The sequence below is a fragment of the Arachis hypogaea genome, chromosome 13, assembly GCF_003086295.3.
Source record: "Arachis hypogaea cultivar Tifrunner chromosome 13, arahy.Tifrunner.gnm2.J5K5, whole genome shotgun sequence".
In the NCBI taxonomy this organism is placed as follows: domain Eukaryota; kingdom Viridiplantae; phylum Streptophyta; class Magnoliopsida; order Fabales; family Fabaceae; genus Arachis; species Arachis hypogaea.
The window spans coordinates 11,854,456-11,875,568 of record NC_092048.1 but is presented as its reverse complement, the minus strand read 5'-3'; the positions used below and the strand labels follow the sequence as shown (position 1 = coordinate 11,875,568).

The window sequence follows — 21,113 nt, the reverse complement described above, 5'->3', positions numbered from 1 at the left end:
TATTTTGAGGGGGAAAAAAACAATGTTAATAGAAGATAAAGCACAAATTTTAACAAGATAAGCACTATTATATAATTAAAAAAAAATGCATATTTTATTTATACATATTATAATATTACTCATGCCCTTCCTTTTTGAGACAAGAGAAGCTGGGAATCCAAATTAAAGTGATTAATATAATAGGTGATACATCCATCCATAATAATTAACTCAACAACATACATCATTGCAAATTGTTTACATCTACATGATAAGTTTCATTAACAAAACATTGATTTGAAGAGAATTTGCAGTAGTAGTACAAGTACAACTAGATATGTAGAAGTTACAAGGTGACTCTGATTATAGACATTTGGCCTCAATCTCCTCAAGGGTAAGTCCCTTGGTTTCAGGTACAATGAAGTATATGAATACAAGAGATCCCACTGCTATTGCACAAAATATGTAAAACAAAATTCCTGCTCCCAGTAACTCCTGCAGGAGAGAAAAAAAAAAAAGAAGTCAGACATGCAATTTCAATTAATAATGTGTTTTGATTGAGTTGTCTTCATGTAACTTCAAGGTTACGGGTTCAAGCAGTAGAATCAGCTATTGACGTAATTATGAGATTAGACAGTCTACAATACACTCTTTGGATGCGGCCCTTCCCCGGACCAGGCTGCCCTTTTATGATGTGCAAGATTAGACCTCTGTAAAATATGGTAATCATCTGATTGCACCGTCATCGGTTGATTTACTTTCGCTTTCTGGTACATCCTTCTATAATCTATAATCGAAGGATTATAGAAGGATGTATCGGAAAGTGAGCGAATTAAGGGAATGGAGGGAGTAGTATGTTTTTGTGGTCTCCAAAATCTTGTTGAAAATAAAGGGATTGAAGATGTTAATCACCTTCAGTGGGGAGAAAGCAAATGTCACAAGAGCATTTGCGCCGAAGTTAACAAGTACAGCGATACTGAGTCCGCGACCTCTTAAGCGCAAGGGGAAAACCTCTGATATCATTAGCCAACCAATTGGACCAAACGAAATCTGGACGAAAAAACAAGATGATGGTAAATCAAAATGGTATAAGCATGATCAAATAGATAAGCACTATATGAAGAAGAATGATATTCCTTAATGAACAAGAGGAAGGCTATTCACCTGATAACAGCCAACATATAACAGCAGACCAATTACAGCAACGACTGCAGCATCATCTAAGAAAATGTAATATGAACCCAGAAGGAATAAAGATACTGCCTGCAACACAAGTTAACATATATGACGAGTTCGTGAAATTTGAACATCGTTCATGGTCGGAAATCTGGTATCATGATCATATCTTTTTTACAGTTTGCTAAGTTGATGTGAGTTATGCAAAACAGGAGAGCTTAGCACATTCATCCCTCTCTCAATACAACATACAAATAAGAGTCCTTTTATCGGTATATTGATACCGAAACTAAAGTCTGAGATAAGAAGGAACTGACCATCCCTGAAACTCCTCCCAGTAGTAAAGGTCTTCTTCCAACTTTATCGACAACAGCGACAGCAGTTCCGGTCATAATCAACTAGAACACAAACATAACAAATAAGTTGCAACAGAACATATTAAACTGACTGGATAGGAGAAGATGCTCATAAATTTGGCAAGAAAACAGAAAAGGGAAAGCAAGAGCAGTGAAAACAAGGACAAGGACAATGGGAACAAGTTGTAACATGATTTTTCTTTGTTTTCCCTTTTCTCTTGTTGAAAACGTGTCGAATTGCATTGTGTAGATGGGAAAATGAGAAGAGTTTGTTTCTTAACAACAATTGATTCCAAAAGAGTATGAACTGCTTTTTTTTTTTTTTTGGTGACCGTATGAACTGCTTTTGAATAGACCAACATGGCTCTTTCATTTGACAAAATGCAATCAATTGAAAAAGAAAATACTGAAGGGAGTGCCAATCAAAAAGTCTACAATTCTAATATTTTAAAACTTCAAATCTATAAAAAAAAATTCTCTCCCGTTTTAACAAAAGAAGCAACATTACGACACAAACTTATGGATACAAGATACAGTTAGCTCATTTTACAGTAACAGAGCAAGAGAAGAGTTACAGAAAAATGACAATTGACAAAGCTTGAACAATAACTTCATACCCAATCCAGTAATTTTGCATTTTTTAGAAAACATTCACCCACATCTTACTAATAAAACTCACAAAAGTTTCCTTGCTAAGTAAGTTGTTCAGGTATTGCAAACATAAGGGGAAAAAATCTACCTTGAAAAAACCAAGGAGAATAGAGACTCGGGTTGCATCAGATGCAGCGGAGAATCCTGCACTCTACATATTGGATTGGGTTACAATTTCATCAAACTTCCACTAGTGACAGGTAATAAATAGATCATATGAATTTGTGTTATATAGTACCTGAAGGATTGATCCAGCATAGTAAAGCACACTTGGTTGCCCTGTGATCTGTCACAAATTTCAGTCTACATTGTGAATACAATGAAATCTGGGAACTATGATGATTTTTACTATTTTATTTGAGCAGTTGTTATACCTGTTGAAACAAGACCAATCCTGCACCAATGGTAAGGGCTTTCAAGCATTTTCCTCTGAACATTTCTCCAAAAGTAACCTCTTTTTCTTCACCCACATAAGCAAGCTCAGCCAGAATTTCATCCACTTGCCGATGAGCTGAGTCATCAACAGCTTGACCTCGAATACGGCATAGACAATGAATTGCGGTGCTTTTCAAATTCTCTCCATCCCCTTTCCCCTGTATAGCACATAAAAGTAGCCATCTAGGAGAAGCTGGGAGCCAACACATTCCAATTCCCATGATTACTGCCAAAGGACTACTAACTCCATACATATACCGCCACCCAGCTACCGTGTCTACCAGAAGGCTACCAATTCCATAACCTGCCTGCACAAATGATATTTGACCATTTTCTATATTACCAACTAAGTATAGAAAGGTTTTTGATAGATTATTATTACTCAGGAAGCCATAATAGTAGGAGTATTGAAAGTTCTACAACTTACCACCATCCCAAGTACTATAAAGAACTCTTTCAGAGAAATCAGTAGTCCACGTATTGATGACGGGGCCGTCTCAGCAATGTACATTGGAGCAGCATGCATTGCCTAGAAAAGATAACCGTCTATTCTTTAGATAACAAACTCTTTAACTAAGAGTGCCATTAACATGCAAAATAACCATTTTCCCACTTTTATCTCTTCCTTGCAAGTAGACTCACATATATGAAGTCTAAGGACCAATGTAAGTGGAGGTAAGTATATGAATGCCCTAATAATAAATTCCACCAGCGAAATTTAATGATTCAAACCAAATCTTTTTCTCAAAAAAAAAAAAGGTTTAATACATTCCTATAGAATATTAGACTTGAATTATGATAGAATAAGATATATGACTGAATATGTTTAGTGTACTATCACGATTTCGCTTGAAAATGTAGAAGTGTAGTGTACTTATTCCTATTGCAGTATATATATAGTGCTCAATGCTAAAAGGCTTCTATCCTAAAGCAAGTATTGAAGCTAAGTTCTAAGCAATGTGTATCATAGATATAGTTTCTCCGAGATTATATTCTTCCAATGAATTCAGTAAATTATATTCTCTACCCATTTGGTCATACACCCTTCTAAGGCATTAGGTGCTGGTGCAGGCCCAAAGATCATTTACTTTTGTATATGACAATAGTAAATCCTACACCTCAAATTGCCTAGATGGTTTTTCTACCCTGATAAAGCAGAAATTAATAGATATAAACTTAGATGTATCAGTTTGGTAAAAAAGAACATACCAATCCAATTCCTATACCATAAACAAATCTTCCTATCACCAATATAGGAAGATTTGGAGCTAGTGCTGTTACGAGTGCTCCGACAAGATATAACAATGCCGCTGAAACCAGCTCCCTTCTTCTACCTAAAATTGAAGTTTGTCATAAACTTCCCCAGGAAAGGGGATATATAAAATGATAACCAGTTAGAGGGATAATTACCTAGGAAGTCAGCAACATTGAAGGCCAAAACAGAACCAATTAAGGCACCATATAATGATCCACTAGTCTGCAAAAGACATCAAAATCAAATACCTAATGTTATGTTCAAGATAAATAATAATAAAAATGTACCAAAAACAAGGATCAAATTATAATTATAATAGAAACAAACTGTAGCCATAACCTAAGAAAGAACAAATTTAATTCAAACTTACAACAAGACCAATTTCAATGGAGGACAAGTTGTACCAAGATACTCCACTTAGTGTTGGCGACTGCAAACAAAAGAAAGTATAAGAATGAAACAACCCCATCAAAACGATGCCAATGAATATGAACTTCAGACGAAATTTTTAAGTCTAACAGTACGATTAGTCAAAGCAACCGGGAAAAAAAAGGTGTCAGCATAGAAGCATATGATTCATAGGTTTTTCTTTGGTACATTAATTCCTGTAAATTATAGTGGGAGTAAAAATGCATCATACTTTAATAAACAGAAGGACTTTGTATAAACCAGTTCTATCGAACAACAAAAATGGCTAGGCTGTTGTCTCATCAGCAAGCAGACTTCACATTGGATTCTTTGTCTCACCATAGAAGTCTTCCTTCAACATCGATCCATTGCAGACAAGGAAAGATAGAACTATATAAATAGTAGAAATATAAAGGTGTACCTCAATGGAAATTGTTGCACACGATGTAGAGCCTATGTCATAGCCATACAGCAGCCCACCAAGAGCTGGGAAGAAAAACCTGAGAATTTTAAAATACTTCTTGGTAAGACTACAGACAGAGCCCTTATTCTTTCTCTTCTTTTGTTTCTAAGTAGCTAAAGGGACATAAAAAAGTTTTAACAGAAAGAGTATTTAATAAAATTTACATTTAATCAACCTTATAGCATGCAATGAAGGGTTATTTATAGACATGTAAATAAAATCTCATGGTAACATTTGGTATTTCAACAGCTATCAAATGGAACATAATATTTATGTGTTCTGTTATGATTCCAAAATTAGAATGTCAATTGCTGCTACCAGTTTCATCCTCACTGAATCAATCTAGTTTTCAAAGAAACAGTGATGAACCAAATCTGAATTCTCTTTACCTACAACATAGGATTGTACATCTAGTTGTGATTTAAACGAAACAGATGTCGTATGCATTGGCAATTCTCTAAACTTCACGATTAACACATTCTTCATCCCAGTAAACAAGATCATTGGATAGATAGTGCAAGCTGAAAGCTCCTATATGTGGCTATTTATAGTATGTTTTAGACAAAATCACAGATGCATGATAGATTTCCATTGCAAACCATAAACACGGAAAGCATCGAAATAAAATGTAATACTCACGGGAAAATCGCAGCAGATACAGAATACTTTTCAGAATCATGGGACACATTAAGAAGAGGCTCCCTTGCACTCCCAATCTCACCATGTGGCTTTCTCTCCTAATTAAAAAACCAATGCATTTCATAAGTTATAAAAGCAAAATTAAACACAATAGGCCATAGACATCAACAAATAGGTCTTATATGATTGTGTAAAATGTGTTGTTTTATTAAAAGCATTCAGCTTATTCAGTTATTCTTTATTCAATCTTCTTCTTCTTTTCCTTTTTTTTAATTTCTATTTTTTACCAAAGACAACCAAATAACTAAGAGCAAAAAGCACACAATGATCTCATTTTTTCATAAAACAAATAATTGCTAGTCATCAAACAATAAAAAAATGGAAAAAATTGATGTCTCTTATTTCTATGAAGACCAGAGAAGCCAACCGGTGAATCAATTAGCAAAATCGGAAATAGAAATCCAGTCTAGGCAACCAAAAAGGATTTCAAGTTCATTATGACTGCAACAAGTTCAAATTTTTTCCCATACCCATTGACCTCATGGTTATTCTCATCCAAGTTGCTCTACTTTTTTTTTCCAAAAAAAAAAAAAAAAAGCTTATGAATTTCAAATTTCCCACTCATCCAATACATTCTGTAAGAAACCAAAAGAAAACTTGAACATAGCAGATGACATATAATCCAAAAGAAAAAGGAGAATGAAGAAAGTGGAAAGGGATAGAACCTTTGGGAAAGAGGAGAGAGTAGGTTGTTCAGGATCCGACGCCATTGGTTTCAAGTTTGAAGTCCTGTTAGAGAGACTGTCTCTGAAGGTTGGTAGAAAATTTAAGCATATATATATATATATAAAGATATTTTCATGTAAATGCTCTCAGATATCGACTTCACTAGTTATTTTTTTTTGGTGACTTTATATAAAGTTATTTTAATAACATTTAAACGATATTATTAAAACTAAAGTCATATTTTATATAAAAAATATATTTATACACAAAATATTTTTTATATTTATTTAAAAATATAATTCTTATTAATTAATTATGTATTTAAATTATTTTTTAATTAATAATAAAAAATACGTATTAAATTGTTAAAAAATATTAATATTAAAATAATATTTATTATAAAGATCATAGAGGTAGTGAAATTGTATTGTATATATTAACGATAACAATTAAAATGAAGAAAAAAAGGGAAAAAATGTCACAAAAATTAACGATAACAATTGCCTTAAATTATTAAATTATTAGTTGGTATTTATTCTTTGAGAAATATTAGGTGAGATATTAAGTAAGTAAGTTATTTTTATAACAAAATTAAGTTATTTTTATATATTTTTAATTAATTTTTATTATTTTAATAAATTATTAATTTAATTATTAAAATGACTTAGTTACGTTATACTATCGTTATTTTTTTATATAAGTACTTAAAATATAAGTATGTGATGGTAATAAAAGTTAAATGTAATTTTATATTTTTAAAATAAAATATTACCTTTAAATAATTAATAAGTTCACTCTTTAGCTTATTCTTAATATATATATATATATATAAGTTTAAATTCTTATTTCTAGTTTATTCTAGTCGACTAATAACATAAATATTTTACATACTTATTTAATTCAATTCAATCTTTTTAACAGTATGTCTTTTTTTTATGTGACCTCTTACAAATATTCTTTTTACCAACTTTTAATTAAAGACTAAAATAAGATTGGCAAATAAGTATGAATTTAATATAAATATGATAACTTAATGAGTTATAATTTAAATGACATAGTATTTTTTTTTTAAATAAATATTTCTCTTAATTTTTATAAAATATATATATATATATATATATATATATATATATATATATATATATATATATATATATATATATATATATATATATATATATATATATATATATATATATATATATAAGTGTGACAAAGTTTGCATGATGAACATGGAACACGAGAAAAAGGCTTCAAGTTAATTTTGTTTTTCAATGCAGTATTTATCTGACAAAAAATGAATTGTAAGGGTTTTTTTTATTAAAAAAATGATAAAGTCTACTTTTTATAAGATTAAAAATGTCTTAAATTAAAACAGCTTAGTTTAAAAGAGCTTCGTCTTTTTTAATAAAGTTTCAAACCAACAAATCCAAATGAAATCGAAATCAAAGCTTATATTCGCATTAATAACCTGTGTAATTTTTATTGTTCTATTTTCCTCTTTCATTTTTGAGAAAAAAATACTTGAAAATTCTAATTGCTTAATGTTCACAATCTTAAGTTATTTATATCTGATAAGTTTCCAAACAATAATTATTTAGCATATCATCGTCAATATATATTATTTAACAACTCATTAGGACTCTCTTTACCATCCATGGAAAACATGTCACAATACAAAAGGAGTTGGTGGCAAATATATTAGGATAATTTACATGTATAAAATAAATTCAGCTCAAAATTGTATTAATGTCTTAAACTGAATTAAATTATACACATGTTTTGTTTACAAATTTATGTAATCGAATCTAATTTGATATATTATGTATGAAAATAATAATTAATTAAGGGCATTCTTATTAAATCTTAAGGACTAGAGAACATTTTTACTCAAACTAACTAGCTTTTTGTGGTCTTTTTTATATAAAATAAAAATGGAATGATTTATAATTTTTTTAGTAATGGAAAATGAGCATGTGTTATACTCAATTATGGATTAATGGTATGTTTTTTATTAATATAAAGATTTATTTTTTAATTCTAAATTATAATAAAAAAAATCAGATTTAGTTGGCATGAAAAATCGAACGTCTAATTTGTGACAAAATGAATTTAAATTCAGAAAAAAATAAAATTGAGTCTCCAATTTGTACATAATAATTTTTTATTTTAAAGGACAAATAAATTGGTGGGTAAATTTTGTGAAAAAATTTAAAAAAAATTAAAAAAACCAAAATTTAAGGATAGGTTTTGTGAAAAAAAATTAAAATTTTTTTGAAAATCCAAATATGAGGGTCCGATTTGTGATCCTCTAAATCTAACCCTCCGATTTATTTATCGTTATTTTCCACACCCAACTTCAATATCGATAAGAAACATTATTCCGTCTCTAATATGAAAATTAAAAAGCGTCATATGAATATGTATGTGATACAAAGAAGCCAATAGATTGAAGAAAGTGTAATGTGGTATTAATATTGAGTATGTGTATAAGTAAGCAATTCACAATATAAAAGTATGAGTATAAAGGAATTGAAGAATATGACTAGCAGAAAAAAGAAGGGGTTTATGAAGAATAAGACAGTGCAAAATTCCTAGCTTTAGGAAGCAGCCAACAATCAGTAACCACAATTCACTAATGATCATAATCCTCCAACCACTTGCTATTTATTTTCTCCATGGTGCTCTTCCTGCTGCCCGAAATAGGTGGACCAGCTGTCACATGTCCATGGTTTGTTACAACCCTTCCTTCCAACCCTGCCTGACTTTTGTATATGTACTCCTCGCTTTTATTTATGTACTCCTCGTTTGCTATATTCACATCATTACCCTCCCCATCAGCAACAACCTTGTCCTCAAGGTTGAATTCCGGAAACAACTTGTGAGAGTAATGAACATCTTCCCATGTTGTCTCTGTCAAGTTGCCCTGTCCCCATTGCACCTGACATTGTGGCCACGTCACTGAGCTTTTTGCTCATCGGAAAAGGACCAAAATAACACAACCCCAGCTTCTGATGTTTACGCAGTGCCACAGAATGCTGGCGATACGGCTGTAACTTCACAAGTACCAAACTGCCCTCCTGAAATTCAATTTGTCGGCGATGTTTATAGTAACATATTTCATATACTGCTGGGAGCGTTCCAAATTAAACTTTAGCTGATCAAGTAAGTGATCACGGTTCTGAAGCCACTCTTGCAAGGAAGGATTATCAGTACTAGAGAGTTCATAACGAGCTAAAGTAGGAGGGTCCCTGCCATAAAGAGCTTTGAAGGGAGTCATCTTGATACTGCTGTGCCACGAGGAGTTATACCAAAACTCAACCTACGGCAAAAACTCCAGCCAGCGCTTAGGATTCTCGAAACAAAAACAACGTAAATACATCTCCAGGGTTCGATTACAAACTTCACTCTGGCCATCAGTTTGGGAATGATAAGCTGAGCTCAATGCTAATTTAGTACCTTGGATTCAAAAGAGGTGCTGTCAAAATTTGCTGATAAATACCCGATCCCTATCCGATACAATAGATTTTGAAAAACCATGCAACTTAACCACATTGTTGATAAAAGTTTCTGCAACTGTCTTGCTATTAAAATCTTGTTTCAAGGGAAGGAAATGGGCGTACTTAGTTAAACGGTCGACAACCACCATGATAACTGAATAGCCGGATGAAACTGGCAGAGACACAATGAAATCCATTGCAATATCTTTCCATACCTGTGAAGGGATGGGTAATGGCTTTAGCAAACCGGCTGGTGCCTTGTTCTCTACCTTTGCTTGTTGACAAATACAATAAGATAACACATACTGCCTGATATCCTTTAGCATATGAGGCCAATAGAAAATGGAACAAATGCATTCCACAGTCTTAGCAATTCCCGCATGACCACCAATCACACTATCATGGTATTCATGGAGGATTTGCCTAATTAAAGTGCTCTTAGAAGGTACCACTAATCAGTTCTTCCACAACAAGAGGCCATTTTGACAAGAGTAATTCAAATCCTCAACTGAATTGGAGTTGCACTTTGCCAATAATACTCGGAGATCCTCATCCGCCACCAATTCTGTACGAAGTTGGTCTAGCCACTCTACTCTTGGCGCAGACCAAGCCCCAAAGAAGCTGCGAGAGAATGCATCCGTTGCAACATTTTCAGTCCCAGCCTTGTAATGGATTTCAAAATCAAAACCGAGCAATTTATGAAGCCATTTATGTTGCTCTGGTGTATGAAGATCTTGTTCTAATAGTGCTTTCAAGCTTTGGTGATCAGTGTGCAAGATAAATCTTTTGCGTAGCAAGTAATGGCGAAACTTAGCTAAGGCCTCAGTGATGGCGTAAAACTCTCTTATGTAAGCTGACTTCTTCTGTAAAGTAGGAGGTAGTTTCTTGAAAAATAAGCAATGGGATGTTTTTGTTGAATTAAAACAGCCCCAACACCAGTACCTGAAGCGTTTGTCTCCACTTCAAAAGGAATATTAAAATTGGGCAATGCCAAGACTGGTTTGGTGTATATAGTATGCTGTAGCTGTCGAAAGGCTTGAGTAGCTTGCTCCGACCAATTAAATGAGTCTTTCTTAAGTAAATCAGTGAGAGGAGATGCTAATGAGGCATACCCTTTAATAAATCGTCGATAATAACCAGTAAGACCTAAAAACCCCCGAAGCTGTTTTACGCTTGCAGGTTGAGGCCATTCCAGAATTGCATGAACCTTAGCCGTTTCCATGTGAACACCACCGCCCCTGATTGTATGTCCAAATAACCGACTTCTGGGGAGCCAAAAAGGCATTTGGAAAATTTAGCAAATAGAAACTCTTGCTGCAATAGTTTTAAGACTAGTTCCAAATGCTCTAAATGTAAGTCGAAACCACTACTATAGACTAGTATATCATAAAAAAAACTAGCACAAATTTGCGTAAGTAAGGCTTGAATATATCATTCATAAGGTTTTGAAAAGTAGCAAGGGCATTGGTGAGGCCGAAGGACATCACTAACCATTCATACAACCCTTGATGCGTGCGAAACGCTGTCTTAAAGCGATCCTTAGGTTTGACTAAGATCTGGTGGTAACCTGAGCGAAGATCCAGTTTCAAAAAAATAGTAGCCCCAAAGAGTTCATCCAACAACTCATCAACGGTAGGAATGGGAAAGCAATCTTTGACTGTGATTGCATTTAGTGCCCGATAATCAGTGCAAAAACGCCAAGTGCCATCCTTTTTCTTGACCAAAATAATGGGAGAGGAAAAAGGGCTTTTGCTGGGTTGAATTATCCCCTCTTGTAGCATCTCAGACACCATTGTTTCAATTTGTGCTTTCAAGTTGTGAGGGTAACGATAAGGATGGGATTTAACTGGTGCAGCCCCTTCAATTAAAGGAATGCCATGATCTTGGAAACGTCGGGGAGGAAGACCCGAAGGCTGCTCAAAAACAATAGATATTACTGCATCAAACTAACCAAGGCAGGGTGAAGAGCTTTTGGTAACTGCAAGGGTGGCTTGACAATTCGATCCAATTGCTGAAGTTCAAGAGTAAACACTGCAGCCACTACATCGGTGCTTACTAACCTTCGTATATGATGAAATTGAGCTTGAGATGAAGGTGGACTCTTATAACCTTGCACAGCGACAAATTCCCCTTTATGCCAGAAGTGAAGAAATGAAGAATTATAGTCTACAATATGAGCCTTCAATGTTTGTAACCAAGTTGAACCAATCACCAACTCTCCCTTAGCCACATGGAGCACGTAAACCTCTGGAATGCTAACAAGGCAACCTGATAGATTAACATCCAAACTAGCAATGTGACTCTCTACCGGCAAGACTTCAAAACTGCCCACTATCACCTTAAATCCCAATGCAGGTTCAATACGTAGATTCAAAAATTTGGCTATGCGAGGTTGAATATAACTATCCGAACTGCCACCATCAATCAGGGCATGGACCTTTAGCCCATTGATGATAACGTTAACAAGGATCAAAGCAGGACCACTTGTACCATGCATAGCATTGTAAGAAAAATGATGCTCAACTACTTGAGACTCCAAGGCCTCCAAACTGGGCTTAGATTCCAATGACTCTTGCATCCCTGTGTCCCCTCCATCTGCATCATCTAACACTAGTTGCAGCTGCATATACTGGCGATTCGGGCAACGGTGAGCAGCTGAAAATTTCTCATCGCACCAGTAACATAATCCCTTCTCCCATTTGCTATGAATCTCCGCCGGGGACAGTTTTCGCACGGAGCTTTTCATCAACGGTAAGGCAGGACGCTGGGGTGGATTCGGAAGCAACGGTGGCAGAGTATTCCGCTGAATGGGCCTATTACTCGAAATTGCAACTGCAGGAGTCGGCTGAGGACGGGGCGAGGCCGGACCATAAGTGCTTATCGGTACTGAAGAAAACTTGTCCTCGTAAAGTCTAGCTAATGTGACCGCACGCATCAGGGAGGGAGGGCATTGTGCCTTCACCTCTCGTCTAATATCAGATTTTAACCCACTAATAAAACAATCCTCCAATGCATCAGGTGGATCGATCTGTGTGCGATTAGCTAAAGCAATAAATTCGGAGTAATAGTCGCTCACCATACCCAATTGTTGCAATTTGAATAATAATTTCCGTGGCGATTCATACAGAGAAGGCCCGAATTTGAGTTCAATGGCACGCTTCAACTGATTCCATGAACGAAATCGAACAGAGCGTTGTGACATTTAGAACCAAGGAATCGCAGCACCGGTCATGTGAATAGCCGCGATGCTGATTTGCTCTTCCTCAGGCACACGGAAGTAGTCAAAATACTGATCCAGAGAAAATATCCAACCTAACGCATCAGAACCATCAAATTTAGGCAGATCAAAACCCACTCGACGCGGTTGCATAAAAGGACGCTGGTGGAATTCTGACCCTGAGTTCGAACCATGGGAGAGCTCATGCAACTCAGATCTGTGATAAGGCTGGGCATGGAAAAGCTGAGTAATAGATTGTTGTAGTGCGTTAATTTTCAAATTCGTCGCTTCTAACGATCGCTCGTGCTCAGCGCGAGTCTCCTCCGAAATGGATTCGAACATCTGAAAGAGTTTTTTGATGTGAGCTTCCATGTCTTTCATGCGGGTATTGTCAGCTGCAACCATGAGATGAAAGCACCAAATGATACGAGGAAGCCAATAGATTGAAAAAAGTGTAGTGTGGTATTAATATTGAGTATATGTTTCAGTAAGCAATTCACAATATAGAAGTATGAGTATAAAGGAATTGAAGAATATGACTAGCAGAAAGAAAAAGGGGTTTAAAAAGAATAAGACAATGCAAAATTCCTAGCCTTAGGAAGCAGCCAGCAACCAGTAACCACAATTCACTAATGATCATAATCTTTCAACCACTTGTCATTTGTTTTCTCTCTGGTGCTCTTTCTGCTGTTCGAAATAGGTGGATCAACTGCCACCTATCTATAGTTTATTACAACCCTTCCTTTCAACTTTACCTGACTTTTGTTTATGTACCCCTCGCTTTTATTTATATACTCCTCATTTGCTATATTCACATCAGTATAATATTATGCTCAATATAATTAATTATTATAATTTGTACAAACACAAAAGTATGCATAGTTTATATTAAATATGTGTTCGGATGTCATTATTTCTATCTTAGTATTTTGTCAACAGTATTTACTAAAAATAAAAGTACAATTTTTTTTAATATTGTTATTATGTGCATTGGTCTTACTTTAAAAACTCTGTTTTAATATTGTTAATAGATTATTATCGTTGTAAAAATTATTTTTTTTGCACAAATGTGTATTAAGTAAAAATAGATCAATAGATAGATAAAAAGAGTTGAGATGAGATCACAGAATAGAGAAATTGAAGAAGCAGAAAGAGATAATAAGAATAAAAAATAAAATAAAATTCTTGACATAAAAATATTATGATGTAATTTAATTTGAGGAGGAGAATAAGAGAACATAAACAGTTGAAAGAACAAAAGAAGAAAAAAGAAGATGGGGGTAAAAAAAATAATTGTGTGTTTAATATGAAGAAATTAGAATTTGATTGTTATGATTTAGAAGAGAAATTAATGAATCGGGATTTATTTGAGGAAAAGATACGAAGAAATATGATATATAGAGAATACAATTATAATAAATAAGAAAATAAGTAAATAAATTAGAAATAAATAAATTTAAAATATGTGATTAGGTAAAGAGAAAAAATAATGCGTGAAAAAATGAAATATCATTATTACAAACAAAAAAATAAAAGTTCCATTTAGTATATTAGTATGAAAGAATTTTAAATATTTTAAGAAAAAAGTGTATCAATAATTTTAATCGTTGATTATAATTATATATATTTTATAATTAAGATTAATAACTAAGATTATTGAAACACTAGTATTTATAAAATATTTGGAAATTTTTATTTTCTATTAATATAAGTAGGTAGATAAATACATAAATAGATTATTGGTTATATTGTTTTTTTTTTTCATGGGAAAAAAAAAAGTGATGGCCTACAATTGAAACAGCAAAATGGGGCATGGGTGTGCATTTCTGGTTCACTTCCTTGTTGGTGTCTCTATCCTTCTACTACTTTCTTCTTCAATGTGATTTCATAACTACAATCCATTAATTCTTTCTGTACGAATAATGAAGATGCCATCATTTTATCAATAAAATATATAACATCATCATTCAACCAACGATCTTTGTAACCTTACCTAACATACAATGCAAATTTCCTTTAAATTATGTATTTATATATTGTTATTGTTGAAAACCCACGTGAGCACGTGGATACCAATTAATGTTAATAACACTATTAATTAGTATTCCGTAACATATCACATAGGTGGATGGATCTAAACAATGTGATTCAACTGGTAATCATGATTAAATGGCATAATAACTTAAATAAGTATATCGTTTTTTTGTGTTCAACTGTCTCTTATAAAAAATAAAAAGAAATATTTTGGGATACGGTCAGTATGTCTAATATTTTTTTAACATGTATTCTTAAAATAAATTTAGAAATAGTATATATTATTAATTATTAAAAAATAAATATTTTAAATATCTTATATAATTTAAAAAAGACATTAAAAATAATTAAGAATTAATTTATATATTTTGTTATAAAAAATAAAGAGACTTAAATCCACAACTTTTAAATAAGTATGAAGAGATTATGTCATTTAAGTTATAGTTCATTAACAAATTAATTTATATTTTAATATCAATAAAATATCAAAATATTCTTATAATTTATCTAAATAATATTTTATATTTTATATATATCCCATATTTTTGTATATTATAAAAATTTTAAATTTATGTATCTGCCTATTCTGTATTCGTATCATAATATTTTTTATATGAACAGAGATTGCTTAACTTACAGTCAAGGAAGCTATTACTATATATATACTCCAACGAAAATTTTGTAATTATTTTTATATAATTTTTTTTTATTATTCTTAGATAATAAATTATAGAATTAATAAAATTTAATATATTATAAAAATATTATTTTTATTTAAAATATGACTAAATAAATAAATTATATTTTTAAACAAAAAAACGTGGCATTTGAAACAAAATTTCTATATCATAATTTCATTTTTTGAAGAAAATTTCTATATCGTAATTTAAATTTGTTTGAAATTACAAATTTTGTAACAAATATTAGACGTTAATGCAAAATAATTTCTTTTTGTAACAAAATATGTCATTTTTTTTTTCAAAAATTCTTAAGCCAAGGCTTCTGAAGAAGAAAAAGGAGAACATAGAGTTACGTTTGTGTTGGTATTTTTGGTGGTTGGTAATTGTTGTAACAGTGGTGGTTGGAGGAAGAAAAAAGAAATAAAGGGTAAAAATGAGAGAAAAATGTTAGACTAACAGTTGAGTATTAATTATTATTATTATTATTATTATTATTATTATTATTATTATTATTTATTTTTAAAACAAGGATATAATTGAATCTTTTTAAAATATTGAGATTAAAATTAAAATGTTTTATATCTTTATGAAAAAAAGAACTTTAGATAAACTCACGAGTATTTTATATACTTCCTATTATTTTTTAAGAAAATAGCATGAGAATGATATATATTGTAACACCCTCTACACATAGTTTTACGCTTAAATCGTAAAGTAAAGGTGGCAAGATATTACGACTTCTAAAAATAACTTATATAAATATAGTAAAAAAAATTTTATAATTAGGAGTCTTGAAGAAAAAACTAAGCAAGAACGAAAACAGAAAATCATGTCACACTCGCATGGTTGATTGTAAAACGGATAGGTAAGATCAAAAGAAGGCTAAAAACATACTACATAGATAAGAGTTCAAAAAATACAGATATAAAGCTCCAGACTTAAACTGTGAATCTAAGGCCGACCAGAGTATGTTTATATATATTTATACAACCCAAAATATAACTCAAACTATAGAATAAACACCTGTTTCTCCAAGTCAATCTCTAAAAGGGAAAAACATAAAATATATACAGAGGAGAATCTATTTACATATATACATAGCATAAATACAAAATACAGCATCCTAACACAAACCCAACTTCGCTTCCACAGAAACTCTAGACGCTCAGCGAGGTGCCTCTCGACCTGCATCTGAAAAAAAAAAAACAACAACAGAAATATGTATGAAATGAGAACCGGTAGTTCTCAGCATGATAAAGGTACCCGCATAGTTAACATAAAAGGTCTCGAAAAAGTCAGAGGCATTCTTAAAACTTCGACACTCAAATTAATCTTAAAATTTATTTTAAACCAATAATATCGGTAATCTAACTAAAGGATCCCAACCTTGTTCTAACTCTGCACCTTCTGTCAACTCTAAACTTCTAAATTACCGGTGGAACAACCCTCCTTCACTCCTCTACACCGAGAGAGTCTCTTAGAAGCATACACATAAAATTCAAGCAAGAAAAATACAGATAGAGGTACAATTACAGCAAGTAGAACAAGTAGCAGATAAGCAGAGTTAAGCAATTAAGCAAACCAAAATAATACACACTCAAGCAATACAAACAAATACACATGATGTATGTCTGTCCTATGGCTAATGAGCTCATCTGTCGGTTATAAAGTCAACCAAACATGTCCTGGTAGCTAACTATGGACAGAACACCAAACACGGAGCAAGTGGAACAACGTCGCAACTCTTGCATCTTACCCGCGTACCCGGAGCAGGGGACAACTTCACCCTGCCTCTTACCTAGGTGGTGTTACAGTTCTCAACCCGGAGCAAGCAGCGACAGAACTCAACCCTTGCATCTTACCCAGAGTCTCGAACTCTTATCCGAGCAAGTAACCAACGCCACTGCCTCTTACCCGGCTTTCTCAACATATACCCGGAGCATGTGGAGAACACCACCGCCTCTTACCCAGTCACACATATCTCATTATCATTATAATTTATTCATATTCATTCAACAATTAGACTTAAAAATCAATTTTCATCATCTTTCATTCCTTATTATCACACCTCTCATTTCGTTCATCAATAATTCATACTCAAAACAGAATTCAATTTTTTTCTAAATACAGCAAACTCAAAATGTAATCCTTTTCTCGATCTTTTTCTTAATAACTCAAAATCAAAATATAAAATCCTTAAAAATCCGAATCTTTCTAAATGATCACTCCAAACGAAGTCTCCTATTTTCACAAAATTTTTGGCAATATATCCTCTAAAACTTGGACTTTTGCCACCCTTCAAGGGTCCCAACCGCCAAACTAAACACCTCTCAGTCATTCAAATCATTCGTAGTATCAAATTATTTCAAAATCAAACAAATTTCAATATTAAATCTTTTTTTTTCAATACCAACCAACTCTAATATCAAATCGTTTACAAATTCAAACCACACATTTCTCTATCAGTCCATTCAATTCAATTTCACAAACCTACCATCAACCCTCAACACATCAACAGTCATCATTAATTTATACTCATCTAAATCATAATCCAACTCATACAAATTCATTCATCCTTTATACAAACATCATATATCATATACACAATCCATCAATAATTCATTCAATCCATTCCTATCTTAAGGTCTTCTAGTCTAAATTTTCACGTGACATTAAACATTAACTACGAGAAACCAAAACCATACATTAGCCGATTCCTCTCTAAGTTCGGAACACCTCAAAAACCTCTCCTTTCACAAGCTCCAAGCCTACAAACGTCAATTCCTCAAGCCTAATTACTCGGATTTCATTCCAAACCGTCCAATTGAACTCCAAATCAACCAGAACACAATCTATTTCACACAATATCACTATAATTATCATAGAGTTTACTAATTTAATGATTCACAAGGGTTTAACAGTTTTTTCCTTACCCATGGATCAATTGGACAAAACCCAATGATTATCCGCTGCTAGAGTTCACTTAAACCATCAAAATCATTCAATTCTTCAATATCCAAACCCTAAAATCACAAAATTAAGGAGAGAGAGAACTGGAAGAGAAATAATAATTTTTTACCACTTTGTTTAGATATAATTGAAGAAAATTTCAACATGAACATGTGACCGCTGTCGACTCGTCAATCAAAGCTCCAGATTGAAAGTTAAAATCAGAAGGGAGGGTTAAGGTTCTTCTTCGTGTTTCCACCCTATTCAGCGTGATTTCATCAAGCGTTTGAGGAAGAAGGCTGAGTTATACATTATATATGTTGGGTCATGGGCCCGGTTTGGAACCAATCCAACCAGTTTGGCCTGTTGGCCTAATTTTGGGTCAAAATATTTAAAATTAGTGACAAAATTCATATTTTAATTATTTCTACTTCATTAAACTATAAAATTTAATTTTATAATTTCTTTAAATAATAATTAATTTATTAGTTAAATATTTATTAATTTCGCGAGTTTTACATCCTACCCCACTAATAAAAATTTTTGCTCTCGAAAATTTCATCCACCACATGAGTACATGAGCGTAATCCTCCTTTTTAACTCAACATATAGTAGTCCTCAGGTCATCCCAATCTGCACGCTTCTGCTGCCGCACTCTGATTCATTTATCTCTAGAAATTAGGACATTCACTCCATACCGACGAAAATCTCCTTAAGCTTTACAATGCTCTAACGGCAATGTCCCACGCGACACTCTTAAGTTTGGTGCTAAGTTCGGCATTTCCAATCCTAATTTGTCACTTTCTCCTTAGGTATGAATAAACGTAATGTTTCAATGTCCTATTACATAATTAAAATTCAGTTTTTGGGTTCACGATTACCTCCACCTCGTCGCGACCTACTGGCATCTTGAGTTTTTCTTTGTGGACAGTTCCAGGACATATGCCCCGAAAGACCGCACATATAGCATAATCCCTAACCAAAATGACATGGCCTATTTGGGTGATAGCTTCTACATTTCTGACAATTCAAATCATCCGAAACAGCTACTGTCTGTTTTCCTCTACCATTTCTTTGGTGGTCATCATTCGTCCCAAAGTTATTCCGTCCTTGGAAACATTATTGTGCGTATCCTCTCCTCTTAAATTATTGTCCCCAACATGGTGTGAAACCCTGATTATGCTCCCTTTGGTCAAATTCCTAGCAATCATTCTTTGTCATAGCAGCCTTCTTTGAACATTCTTCTGCAACCCTACTCTTGTTTACCAAGTCCGAGAAAGCTCTGATCTCCATCGGGCCCACTGAACTCAAAATATCACTCTGGAGTTCTCCTTCATATTTTATGCATTTCCATTCTTCAAAATCCCCCAGAGCACTTTGACAAATCATAGAGAACCGACACAATTTCTCAAACCGATTGGTGTACTCTGCCACTGACTAGGACCCTACTTCAGTTGTAGCAACTCAAGCTCTTTCGCCGTCCTTACTTAGTTTGGAAAATATTTCTTATAAAACTCGGATTGGAATGCATCTGATGAGCGGATATTTTATACGCTTTTTGCCATCATTTTCATATAGTTTTTAGTATGTTTGTTTAAGTTTTATTAAGTTTTCATAGATTTTAGTGCAAAATTCACATTTTTGGATTCTACTTTGAGTTTGTGTGTTTTTATGCAATTTCAGGTATTTTCTGGCTGAAATTGAGGAGTTGGAGCAAAAGTCTGATTCAGAGGCAGAGAAAGCACTGCAGATGCTGCCAGGATCTAACCTCCTTGCACTCGAAAGAGCTTTTCTAGAGCTACAGAAGTCCAAATAGAGAGTTCTCAACGGCTATGGAAAGCTAACATCCAGAGCTTTCCAGAAATGTATAATAGTTTATACTTTGCTTCAGAATTGAAGGCCCAAAACTGGCATTCAATGCCAACTTCTTGCCATATTCTGGCGTCCAACGCCCAAGGAAGAAGAGACCAGCGTCCAACGCCCAAAAAGGACCCCATAGCCAGCGTTTAACGCTCTAGAGGCCTCCTATCACATGGATCTCAATCAATCTCAGCTCAAACACTCACCAAGTGGGCCTCGAAAGTAGATTTTAGCACTAAAAGACTGTTTTACCCTTCTTATGTAATCCTTAGTCATTAGTCTAGTATTTATTTGAGAACTTTTATTCTTTGGGAGGAGATCAGAATTCAAACAGAGACTTTTAGCATATTTTCGAATTCCACATTGTATTTTTTATTAGTATGAGTTTCTAAACCTCCTAGGTTGAAGGGAGGAGCTCTGCTGAGTTTTATGGATTAATAAAGTATTACTGTTTTATCTTCAATCTGTGTTTGATTCTCTATTCTAAGATGTATCTTCGATCTTCATCCTTATGAATGCGTTGAACTCGCATAAGGTTGTCTCATTCTACATGGGTTCAGAGTGAGTCTTTCATCAGACAATGATGAACCACTAGCTTGATTATACATCTCTTAGATGGCTAATCCATGACTTCGTTGGGGGACTTCTCGAGACATCAGTTCAGCCGAGGTATGGTGAGATTAGGGTCTTTGTGGTAAAGGTTAGAACCAAAGGCGCAACATTCTCTGATTCGGAAGATTTGACCTTGTATGTGGCATTTTGAGTAGGATCACTAAGGAGAATGG

General features: G+C 33.4%; 2 protein-coding genes across 2 annotated transcripts; both read right to left on the bottom strand.

Moving 5' to 3' along the window:
- Positions 1-147: 147 nt before the first annotated feature.
- LOC112737222 (D-xylose-proton symporter-like 2) lies at positions 148-6,210 on the bottom strand. The gene is made up of 14 exons (XM_025787019.2): positions 6,088-6,210; positions 5,363-5,460; positions 4,682-4,760; positions 4,223-4,282; positions 4,008-4,074; positions 3,807-3,931; positions 3,025-3,126; positions 2,537-2,905; positions 2,401-2,448; positions 2,251-2,313; positions 1,473-1,553; positions 1,144-1,242; positions 892-1,029; positions 148-474 (listed from the first exon to the last, which is right to left on the bottom strand). Exons 1-14 carry the CDS (start codon positions 6,130-6,132, stop codon positions 343-345), a joined length of 1,506 nt encoding a protein of 501 aa, XP_025642804.1. The 5' UTR covers positions 6,133-6,210; the 3' UTR covers positions 148-342.
- Positions 6,211-8,723: 2,513 nt separating this feature from the next.
- LOC140177443 (uncharacterized) lies at positions 8,724-12,790 on the bottom strand. Its single transcript, XM_072210548.1, has 7 exons — positions 11,540-12,790; positions 11,080-11,501; positions 10,760-10,826; positions 10,128-10,472; positions 9,591-9,905; positions 9,157-9,410; positions 8,724-9,054 (listed from the first exon to the last, which is right to left on the bottom strand). Exons 1-7 carry the CDS (start codon positions 12,788-12,790, stop codon positions 8,724-8,726), a joined length of 2,985 nt encoding a protein of 994 aa, XP_072066649.1.
- Positions 12,791-21,113: the final 8,323 nt, after the last annotated feature.

Excerpts from the sequence above, each read along its gene's own strand:
- LOC112737222 (XM_025787019.2), bottom strand. The coding sequence starts at position 6,132 with ATGGCGTCGGATCCTGAACAACCTACTCTCTCCTCTTTCCCAAAG. Across the intron at positions 4,283-4,681 it reads GTGCAACAATTTCCATTGAG|TCGCCAACACTAAGTGGAGT; the intron begins GTACACCTTTAT and ends TTTTGTTTGCAG. Across the intron at positions 3,127-3,806 it reads ATGGTATAGGAATTGGATTG|GCAATGCATGCTGCTCCAAT; the intron begins GTATGTTCTTTT and ends TATCTTTTCTAG.
- LOC140177443 (XM_072210548.1), bottom strand. The coding sequence starts at position 12,790 with ATGTCACAACGCTCTGTTCGATTTCGTTCATGGAATCAGTTGAAGCGT. Across the intron at positions 10,473-10,759 it reads AATGGCCTCAACCTGCAAGC|AAACTACCTCCTACTTTACA; the intron begins GTAAAACAGCTT and ends TTATTTTTCAAG. Across the intron at positions 9,411-9,590 it reads TTGTATCGGATAGGGATCGG|GTTGAGTTTTGGTATAACTC; the intron begins GTATTTATCAGC and ends TTTTTGCCGTAG.